At 48.9% G+C, this 11,418-nt stretch overlaps 1 protein-coding gene across 7 annotated transcripts in view; it reads left to right on the forward strand.

The window, feature by feature from the left end:
• The first annotated feature begins 2,692 nt into the window (after positions 1–2,692).
• The window catches only part of Adamts10 (ADAM metallopeptidase with thrombospondin type 1 motif 10), a 30,466-nt gene continuing 21,740 nt past the window's right edge, over positions 2,693–11,418 (forward strand). For 4 of the 7 annotated variants that reach the window (XM_021217450.1, XM_021217454.1, XM_021217453.1 and 1 more), the window contains exons 1-5: positions 2,693–2,858; positions 6,698–6,884; positions 7,099–7,445; positions 8,528–8,684; positions 9,970–10,187. Coding sequence is in view for 2 of the 7 variants with exons in the window: in XM_021217449.1 (XP_021073108.1) it covers positions 6,797–6,884; positions 7,099–7,445; positions 8,528–8,684; positions 9,970–10,187 (810 nt within the window). In the remaining 5 variants the exon portion in view is untranslated. Of the gene's footprint in view, positions 2,859–6,697; positions 6,885–7,098; positions 7,446–8,527; positions 8,685–9,969; positions 10,188–11,418 lie in introns of those variants that run through there. The other 3 variants (XM_021217455.1, XM_029531276.1, XM_029531277.1) reach the window with 3 other exon arrangements.

Raw genomic sequence — 11,418 nt, forward strand, 5'->3', positions numbered from 1 at the left:
CCACCCTAGGCCGAGGCTGAGTGGAAAGCGACGGCAGCTCTCCCACATCTGCCTGCCCAGAGCATAGGAAGAACTCTGGCCTATCCTCCCTCCCCCATCTTTCCCCTGCCCCACCCCTTTTAGTTCCCACGGGATATATCTTCAGTGGAATGGACACTTGCTTCTGGTCTTGTCTTAACAATATTAGGGAGGACACTTGGCACAAATTAGTGATCAATAAAGATGAGGTGAATGAATCAGGAAAAGCCTGCTCAGAGCTCAACTAATGATGGCCCTGGGGGCACTGTCTCCTTCATCAGCTGTTCTCATGCTTGGAAGAGGCCTCTTTCTCCTATTGACTACAACAGCACTGGTGTTAAATCCCAGTTCAGGCTCTATGCTCTGTAACCCTTGTCTCAGGTGCTCAGGAGTGTGAGGAACGAGGAATGGTTGAGCACAGAACTTCCCAGACAACATGGGCAACACAGAGAGTCCTAACTACTAAAAAATAAATAGATAGGGTTTGAAAGACAGCACAGTAACTAAGAACACTGGCTGCTCTTCCAGAGGACATGGGGTCCCCAGCACCCATATGGCACCTCACAAGCTTCCGTGACTCCAGTTCCTGGTGCCCTCTTCTGGCCTCTCAGACACTGCATGCACATGATGAACAGCCATGAAAGCAGTCAAAACCCTCATACCTGTAAAATAAAAATAAATATCTTTAAAAGAAGAATAAATCAAATTAAAAGACCAGGAAGATGGTTCAGTGGATAAAGCACTTGCCTCGTAAATACACGAACTTGAGCTCAGGATTTGGCTTTTCCCACCCCCAACCCCACTCTCTTTTGCTGGGGGTCTTTTTTTCTGTGTGTCTTGCTCTGTGTGTATTTCCTCAGCCCTAATAAAAAAAGCATCACACACACACACACACTAAACTAGCCACAACAAATGTCATTTCAGATCATCTGAACAGAAATCCATCAATCTGTCCTCTTCATGCACCCCCCCCAACACATGCACCCTCATCACAGACACATATATACACAAAATATAAATAAGTTAAAAAATATATAAAACCAAAAGTCCCAAGGGAGCTCACTGAGGACAAAGCATCAGGTCCACTCACCACCCTCCAATTGCTGAGTCCAACACTGGTGGGAAAAGGAGGCACTCCCTACTCCCTCCAAACCCTCTGGGACTAGAGTAGAAGGGGATGGGTTGTGGGGGGGGGGGCGACTAAGATTTACTCATTAATTGAGGAATGAGGTTTCAAAGCTGGTAAGTAGCAGGACCTGGAATCTAGTTTGAAGTCACCCAGCTCCAAATGGCCCTGAAAATATTCTCACTGTGAGTGTGGAAGCCATCCCTAGACTGGGGGCAGGTTGCTGGAGCCACAGTGCAAGCACAACCTGAGAAAGCAAAGGCAGGCCTCAGGCCAAGGGGCCCAAGAGGGAGTAAGGTTAGTGCAGGCCAGGGGTGGGGGTGGGTTCTAGGGATTGCTGTATGTAAAAGTTAACAGCCCCTCTGGTCTGGCAGGATGCCCAGAGAAGTTGGGTCGGGGCAGGAGGGTTCGGGCACCATAGGAATTTTTCGTACAGTGCATGAACCCTTAACATGCCATTTCCAAGTTCAAGACTGAGTTCAGAGTAGAGACAGAGAACTACCTGTATCCCTAGCTGAACTCAGAACACAGGGGATGTTTGTGGTTGAAACTCTCCTGCTCCCTCCCACAACCACCCCTCTTCCTCCCCTGCTCCCTACAAAGGCTGTCATTACCCCATTTCTAGGGATAAGAAAACCTAGAATCAGAGTAGGTCAAGGCCAAGGCCAAAGCCCTCTGTGGGGGCCAAGCTTGGAATTCTGAGACCAGGGCTAATGGTGTAGAACACTCCCACAATCAGGCCTGGGATGAAGCTGGTTGGAATCCCAGTCTTGCTCCACTGCACTGGTCATCTCCTTCATGTACAAACTCCTCGTATATTTAAACACTGTGTCCCAAAGATGATCATGACTTCCCTAGCTGGACTTAGTTTTCACATCTGTAAAATGGGACTGACCAGGTCCTCTTCACTGCTAGAGAGTTAAAACAGTGAATTCAAAAGCAGAGCCAACGCAGATCAAAGCCCCCAGACGGGAGCTTTGTGAAGGCTGGGACCCAACTCAGATTTATTCACTCACCCTCGGGCACCGCGCCTGGCACACGGGAGAGGCGCCCAATAAATGTTTGCCTGAGCAAGGACCAGCCCTCAATAAATAACAGCTGTTGTTGACTCGACTAACGGAAGCAAGGCATCAGGCTCTTCCCCTTGTTTCAACCCCCTCGCTACCCTCCAACTCAATTTTGCCCCTTTCCCCATGACCCCATCTCCTCCACCTCTTTCTATTCTAACTTTCCTCCCTCACTATCTCCCGCCTAACCCCTCCTTTCCGTCCCCCGCCCATCCCCCTACTGTGTGCGTCCACTCCTCCCCCACTCTCCACCTCAGTCCCTTCACATCCCCTGCCTTCTTCTATCCCCGCCCCCAGCTTCCCCCCTCCTGCCCTCCCTAAACCTTCTCCAACTCCCATCCCAAATTCCTCCCCAGCATCTCCACCCACAAGGGCGCCCTTCCCGAGGCGGGGTAATCCGGGCTCCGGGGTCCTTGGCTGGGGTCCAGCCTGAGGCCCCGGGCGGCGGCGACGGCGGCAGCAGCAGCGGCGGCGGGCGGGGTTTGGTTTTTTTTTTTTTTTTATAACCCTGGCGGGCTGCTCAGGAAGTGAGTGCCTTCCCGCGCCCCCTCCCCCGGCCACGCCACCCGGCGCTCGCTCCCTCCCTTCCTGTGCGCCGGGCGGTGAGTCTGTGCGTCTACGGCGGACCGAAGGCTTCAGGCACGCAGGTACTGGCGATCTGGGGACCCAGTTGGGCGGCACAGTCACCGGAATGCAGTGATTATAAGTGACTTTGTGTGTCTCGGGGACAAGATGTGCTGGACGGATCCCGTTGTGCCTGTGCTGTGTTGGTGCTGAATGTCCCTAAGTGTGTAGATACGGACTGCCTGTTTGGGTCGGCTCAGGTTTGGGGCGGGGGTCGAGGTCAACCACGAATCCAAATGGTTGTGCTTCTGCGGATTGTGTGTCCTTATGGCTTTCAGCATCTGGGAGCGACTGTGTGGACAGATTGTTGAGGTGTGTTGAGTGTTTGCCTAAGTGAGGGTAAGAAAAATGCCTGTCGTGCATGTAAATGACAAGTGTGTCTGTCTCTGAATATTTGCATTTCTCAGGAGTGTTATTAGTGGAAATGCCTGCATGCATATGTGTCTGAGTTTGTAGGGTTTCTTAATCCCCCCTGCTATGAATGTGTAAACTTGTGCATGTGTGTGTGTGTGTTAACTTTCTGTGTTAAATGAGTGTGTATAGGTTCCTAGGCTTGTGGCTTGTCTTGGACTGTGTAACTGTGTGCACATAGGCCTGTTTGTCTGGGTTTGTGGGTTAACTGGGTGTCCATGTGGAAATACGTGTTTCTGTATACATAGGTGTGGAGTATGTAGTTGTGTGTGTTTGGGTTTAGTGAGCCAGGCCTTCCTGCTATTCAAGTGTGGTTGCCCTATAGAGTGTGATTGTGTTTGTTTATGTGTCTGCCTGTGAGAGTGGAGCTGGGGTTGCTACTTCCCCTCAATGGTCATCTATGCCACAGAACTCTGAAGCAAGAAACTTCCCTACTAGGGGAGACACACTTTAATTAACAGCTGGTTGGTGGTAATGGGAGTGGTGGCCTATGCAGCCCCTCCCCTTAGGCCTCCCCTCTGGCTGGGCCTTTTGTCTGTGTGCTCACAGCAGCCAGGCCAGATGTGCAGCGCCTGGAGGAAGCCTGCTGCTGCAGGCTGATGGCTGCCTATGCCTGGCCAAAGAAGCTCTGTCCTCCACTGAGAAGCCTCCTCCTCTTTCGTAGGGTTTCCTGCACAGCGTAGCCTACAAAGCTCTAGGTATGGAGTGCTGGTCCCTGTAGGATCCCAGGGATGTGATGGAGCCGTAGTTCCCGGGAGGTTTTTCCTCCTCCAGCACTTGTGCCCTTCCCCCAGGCTAGTGGCTTCCCTGCAGCCTGCCAGAGGAGGGGCTTGGGGGAAGGGGGCCAAGCCTAGGTACACACACACACACACACACACACACACACACACACAGGAGACCGAGACAGACATATACACACCCATGGTGTAAATCCCTCTCTGTCATCTTGTGCCCAGCCAAACATGAGACTCCTCTCAATTGTAGCTCATCCTCAGACAGGCCTTGTCTGCCCCAGACCTACTGACATGTTTGTGGTCTCTCCTGTAGCCCCATCTTCCTATCATTCCTTCCAGCAGCTGTTACCCCGTGGGCAGGTGTGGCCACCCCATCAGTCACTCACCCAGTAGAATCCTTTTACCCTGCCTCAGATTACCCCAGCTGAACCAGAAGCATTAGGTAGCCTGTGCAGTTATTGGGAGGGGGAACTCAAGATTAGAAGATTGTGGTGGCTTGACTTCGGGGTGGGGTGGGAGGAGGGAGGAGTTAAGCACCAGAATCAGGTTCTACTCCTGCCTGGTAGGATTAGAATGAAAAGTCAGAGGTTGGGAGGCTGGGTCTCCTGCCATTGCATCGAGACCCTACTACCTTGAGTGAAAATGGAATATTTAAGGCTAGAGGGAATCATTATCAGTCTTTTTAAAATTTAAATATATTTAAATATGTATTTACTTATATAAATGTGTACATGTATGTGTTGGCATGAGTTTATGTGTACAATGTTTATGGAGGTGCCCATAGAAGCCAGAAGAGGGCATCAGATTCCCCTGGACGCAGGGTTATAAATGGTCATAATCTGCCTAATATGGGTGCCAGGAGGGGCAAAACTCAAGTCCTCTGTAAGAGCATTAATCCTTCTTAACTACTGAGCCATCTTTCCAACCTTCTGAGTCAATTTCAGATTTATTTGCAGTCTTCACAAAAGGAGTGGTGGGGAAGATAACATTCTACTAGCTAGAAGTGGGGGCTGAGAGGAAGAGGAACCCAGAGTATACAGTCTAGCTGAACAAAACTGAGACTTCAAAATATCTGTGAGAGATGCCTGTTATCGCAGGGATCCAAGCAGAAGTAGGGAATGCAACCCTTCGCTAGGATCCTGGAGAAATTCCGGCTTCTCTGTCTTCTGCCAAACTGCCCTGTTTGGGGATTGACTCTCAGACTTGGCTGGAATGCAATGAAAACAAGACTGTGATTAAGGGGGGCTTGGATTTGTACAGAAGAGGAGGTGGAGGGTGGAGACCAGAGGGCAGGGAAGGGGGTTGGCAGAGTGGTTAGCCCAAAGTAGTGTCTCCAACAGACTAGTCTGGGGCAGATGCCTGAGAAACAGGCCTGCTGGCAGGATTAACTCACATTAGGAAGGAGAAGGGAAGCAAAAGCAGAATAAAGATGGCTCAGTGGATAAAGGACCCTGCTGCCAAGTCTGATGATCTGAGGTGAGCCAACTCAAAAGTTGTCCCCTGACCTCCGTACACACAAAATAAAGGATTTTTTTTTTTTTTAAAGAGAAAGACTAGGGATATAAAGTAAAGGTAAAGCCTTTGGGACTATGTGATCACAATGCAGGAAGGCAACAATGTAACAATGGAAGCCGAGCATGGTGCTACATATTTGATCCCAGCACTAGGGAGGCGGAGGCAGGTGTATCAGTTGTATAGCCTGGTACACCCTCTGTTCCCCCAGGATTGGTTATTTTCGGCCTTTAGACAGGTGGTTTCTCTAGAGAACATTTTATAATCTGAGATATCCTTTTTTCTCCACACTGTCTGTCACTGTCACTGCCTCCTTCAGGAGGATAAAAGACAGCACCTACTGTCGTGTGGGGAGCGGAAGATCATCTGCTCTCAATCTACTCCAGCCCAGGACAGTCATTAGCCACCGAATGAATCTGATTTCTACCGTAGTTTGCTGCATAATCCCGGTCTCATCTATACAAAGGATGTTCTAGAATGGTTGATTCTAGTCCCCTGTTACGAGGACAGTTATTCTGAACATGAAATACACTAGTGTTTGTCTTAGTATTTTCCTGTTCATATGAAAAAAAATCAGGACAAAAGTAATTTAGGGGACAGAGGGCTTATTTTAGCTCATAGTCCAGGGGTACAGTCCATTATGTTAGAGAAATCAGATAGGCAGGAGGACCTTGAAGCACCTGGACAAAGACCCAACCATAGCTCCCTCCCTCTGTCTTTTTAAAAAATTACATTTATTGGTTTTCTCTGTGTGTGCGCACACCGCACTCATGCACACTCATCATGTTCCACAGCACAAATGTGGAAATCAGAGGACAACTTGCAGTTCTCCTTGATCACTATGTGGGTTTAGGGGGGTTGGACTCAGCAAGCATCTATACCCAGTAACCCATCCTGCTGGCACTAGCTCCTTTTTTTTTTTAATGCAGTCCAGGATTCCCACCCCCTAACTAAACCCAATTAGTATTATTTCTGATAGGCACGTTCAGGCTTTTTGTCCTGGTCCCTGTCCCTTTTGAGTGTGGACATGATAGGGAGAAGGTGAGAGATGAAAATAAATACTAAAACTGTTGAAAAATCTTCTCATAGAAGTCCCTTGGTCATGAAGGGCTTGCAGGGCACTCTCTCAGTCTGGCAAAGGAATTGGCACTAGCTACGATGGGCAGTGGGATCAAGGCCCCTCCTGACTCGGTCTCTCTTCCCAGGGGACCAGTGATGCTGCCCAGGCTGTGAACAGGGGAGGCAGCACTGTAGGGGCTGCCAGCAGCCGGGGCTGGGGAGAGACATGTGGACACGTAGCCCCTATGGCTTCTGCCTGCCAGATCCTCCGCTGGGCCCTTGCCCTGGGGCTGGGCCTCACATTCAAGGTCACGCATGCCTTCAGATCTCAAGGTAGGAAATGATTCAATGGTGTCAATTCAAGAAAAACTAAGAAACCACTTGGTCCTTGAGAAAGAGAGAAGTCGGTGGGCTGGGTTGGGGGATTTCATGACTAGGACTGTGTAGGCTGAATAGGCACTAGGTGACCTGGATTCAAGGATAGATAAGGCATTGCTCGCTCTGGCAGCAGGCACCCACCCAAGTCTTCTTATCCCTTTTCCTATAGATGAGCTCCTGTCCAGTTTGGAGAGCTATGAGATTGCCTTCCCAACTCGAGTGGACCACAACGGGGCAATGCTGGCCTTCTCTCCACCTGCCTTCCGGAGGCAGCGTCGGGGTGCGGGGGCTACAACTGAGTCCCGCCTATTCTACAAGGTGGCCGCACCCAGCACTCACTTCTTGCTGAACCTGACCCACAGCCCCCGTCTCCTGGCAGGGCACGTCTCGGTGGAATACTGGACACGGGAAGGCCTGGCTTGGCAGAGGGCTGCCCGGTCCCACTGCCTATACGCTGGCCACCTGCAAGGCCAGGCTGGTAGCTCCCATGTGGCCATCAGCACCTGTGGGGGCCTGGTGAGCTGAGGATTCTGGGAAGCAGGGGATATGCCTACTTCCTTCTGGGCATTAAGAAAAACACATGATCAACACAATGTAACAATCATAGTAGGTAAAGAAGCAGAAGATGTAATTAAAGAAAAATGTATAGACTTATGTAAGGCTGAAAGTAATGGGACATGTGTCTCAAAAAGGTAGACAAAAAGCATAGCACCATAAAGTCCCTAGCAGTCGGATGGCTCAATGGATAAAAGCACTTGCTATCAAGCCTGAAGCCTTGACTTTGATCCCCAGGACCCATGTTATGGAGTGGAGAGAGGAACTTCCTCGAGTTGTCCTCTGAGCTCTACACATGTTTCGTGTCATGTGCATACCCACACACATCCATACACAAATAAGTGTAGTAAAAATATCCTAATAAGGAATTTAAAAGTTTAGGAGGGGTTGAAGAGAGGAAAAAGGAGAGAAAATGAAATTGAACTTAAAAGGTTTTAAATGTTTGTTTTGTTTTGTTTTGTTTTAAGACTGGGACTGGGAAGGTGGCTCAATTAATAGAGTCTAGACACAGGAAATTGCTTAGATCCCAGGCTGTGCACACCTATAACTGAAGGGCTGGGTAGTAGGAGGAGAGAGGAAGATTCTGGAGACCTTGATAGCCAGCCAGTCTAACCAGAAAAGAGCAAGCCCCAGATTCAGTGAGAAGTCCAGTCTGGAGGAGATAAAGCAGAAAGTAACAGGGGACCTCCCATGTCCTCCTCTGGCTTGTGCACAAGTGCTCAGGCTTGTACACCTCTATATACACACACGACAGAATATAAACCAGATGTGGGGTGAGACATGCCCATAATCCCAAGTCCTTGTGAGGTGGAAGCAGAAGCTCTGAGTTACCCTGAACTATGCAGTGAGTTTGAGGCCACCCTGAACTACATAAGACCCTACCTCAGTCAAACAAAAGAGGAGTTCAGTGGTAGAGTGTTTGCCTTGCATGAAGAAGACCTTAGCTTTGATTTCTAGTGTGGAACAAAGGGAAAAGAAGAAACAGAGTCAGAGATAGCGGCCAGGATAGCACAGCCTGAACTGAGCTTTCTGTCCCCATACAGCATGGTCTGATTGTGGCAGACGATGAAGAGTTTCTTATTGAGCCCCTGCAAGGTGGACCCAAAGGTCACCGTGGCCCAGAAGACAGTGGCCCCCATGTAGTGTACAAGCGTTCCTCTCTGCGTCACCCCCATCTGGACACAGCCTGTGGAGTGAGAGGTACTCCTGTGCCTTTGGGGATGGACAAGGAGGTTATATAACATTGCTTCTTTGAGGCGGAGATAGGCAGCCAAAGGTCAACTGGACACTGTATAATGAAGAAAGAAACTACTGGGAGAGAACAGTGATTGAATTCAAGAATTTCATTCACCTGCAGGCAAGGGCCATAAAGAATACAGATTCTAAGAGGATGGTGCTGTAAGGCAGTGGAGTGACCCATCATTGCTGTGGTCAGCCATCTAGCAGTTCATAGGTGTTCAGGGGGGAAGCCATTCTTTACCTAGAATTATTGCCATATCACACAAGTAACCTGCAGAGTGGTCATAGCAGACACTTGAGTAGTTAAGCTGCCAAAATGCCAACAAGAGCTAAGAGTGAGTTCAGTGTTAGAATGCTTACCCAAGTTCCAGAAGGCCCCTATAAAACATGTGTGCGAGAGCTGGCGCGCGCACGCGTGTGTGCTCACACACACACACACACACACAGAGGCTGATGCAGTGGGGATTCATTTCCTCCTACTTGGTTGCCTTGTCCAGCCTTGATATGAGGATTTATGCTCAGTCTTACTGTATGTATCTTGTTGGGCCATATTCGGTAGATGACCTTGGGTAGAAGGAGTAGAGGGAGGGGTGACTATGGTCAAGATGTAATCTATGAAAGAAGAATAAAAGTTTTAAAAAAAAAAAAAAAGTCAGGCTGAGGAGATGGCTTAGTGAGTAAAGTCCTCACCATGCAAGTATGAGGACCAGCCAGAGTTCATACCTTCACATCCCTAGCATTCAGGCAAGTCTGTCAAGCCACTTGAAGTCCCAGGGCTAGGGAGACAGAAACAGGTGATCCTTGGAACGAGCTGGATAGCTGGACTAGGTGAATCAGTTAGCTCCGGGTTTAAGTGAAACCCTACCTCCATACATAAGGTTGAGAACAATATAAGGAAGACACCCAATGTTAACCTCAGGCAGTCGGTTGAAGAGTGTGGGCACTGTCTTAGGGTTTTACTGCTGTAAGTTCATACAATCATGTTTACAACATGACTAGTCACCGTAGACCATTTAGGGAGTGAAAGAATAGGAAAGCTATATGAAGTAGGTATGGCAACACAGACCTATCACCAATGTACTTGGAACGTAGAGGAAGAAGGGTCAAGAGGTCAAGAACAAATGTCATCTACCAGGGCTATTGGGCAGAAGAGTCACCAAACAGTCAGGAGTTATGTATGGCAGTTGTCATCCAGTTCTGGGACCCACCAGCAATAGGTGCTCAGTGGTTCTACTTTGTTTCCCAGATGAGAAACCGTGGAAGGGTCGTCCATGGTGGTTGCGTACCCTGAAGCCACCACCTGCCAGGCCCCTGGGGAATGAATCAGAGCGAGGCCAGCTGGGCCTGAAGAGATCAGTCAGCAGAGAGCGCTATGTGGAGACCCTTGTGGTAGCCGACAAGATGATGGTGGCCTACCATGGGCGGAGAGATGTGGAGCAGTATGTGTTGGCCATCATGAACATTGTAAGTGCCTTCCCCTTCCTAGGCCTGGAGTCCTGAGGACCTGTAGCTAGCCTCTAGGATGTCAAGGGAAAGGTGTTACACCCTCGCCCCTGATCTGCAACCAGGGGCCAGAACAATAAACTGGGAAAAGGGAAGAATAAAAAAAAAGGTCTGTTGAAGCCACGAGTGATGGGCAGAAGCTTTGTACCAAAGTCCTAGGGACAGATGCTCTAGTGGAGGTGGCTTGCCTGGGCTTAAATTGCAGCTCTGTCCCCTTAAGTCAACCTTCCTTATACTGTGATCCTTTAATTCAGTTCCTTACGTAGTATTGACCCCAACATAAAATTATTCCATTGCTACTTTATAACTGTAATTTTGATAGTTATGAATCATAATGTAAATATCTGATATGCAAGATATCTGATGTGATCCCCTCAAAGGGGTTGTGACCCACATGTTGAGAACCACTCCCTTAAGTGCCCTTGAGCAAGGTACTTCACTCAAGACTAAAGTAGACCCAATGAACAGATAATGCATGTAGGTCAACGTATGTGGCATGCTTAACCCACACAAAACTCTGGAATCTCCAAGCTCCTAGCATCTCAGCACTCTGCAGGCTGAACAAGAATTGCAAATCCAAGATGAGCCTGAGCTATGGAAAAACCAAAGTAGCAGGGGATGGCAGGGATCATGGGAAGGTGGAGTATGGAAAAGGCTTAGTGGTAAAGCGTACTTACTATAGAGGACCCAAATTTAGTGCACAGCACCCACACATGGCAGTTCACAACCACTACAGTTTCAGTTCTAGGGAATTCCAGCCATCTTTTGGCCAACCCTGCTCACTTGTACTCACATACATACACGGGATTAAAAAAAGAAAATAATTTTGTTTTGTTTGTTTTTTGAGACAGCTTCTCTTGTAGCCTTGGCTGTCCTGCAACTCTATGTAGACCAGGCTAGCCTCAGACTCAGAGATCCACCTGCCTCTACCTCCCAAGTATTGGGATTAAAGGTATATGCCACCACATTCGGCCAGTAAATCTTAAAACAAAACAAACAAACAAAAAGCCAAAGGAAAAGGGGAAATGGTGCATAGCTCATGGTAGGTACGTCATAAGAGTTTTCTTTGTATAAAAAGAAACTTGCGGTGTGGTGACACACACCTTTAATCCCAGCACTTGGGAGGCAGAGGCAGGTGGATTTCTGAGTTCGAGGCCAGCCTGGTCTACAGAGTGAGTTCCAGGACAGCCAG

Source organism: Mus pahari, chromosome 18 (assembly GCF_900095145.1).
Source record: "Mus pahari chromosome 18, PAHARI_EIJ_v1.1, whole genome shotgun sequence".
In the NCBI taxonomy this organism is placed as follows: domain Eukaryota; kingdom Metazoa; phylum Chordata; class Mammalia; order Rodentia; family Muridae; genus Mus; species Mus pahari.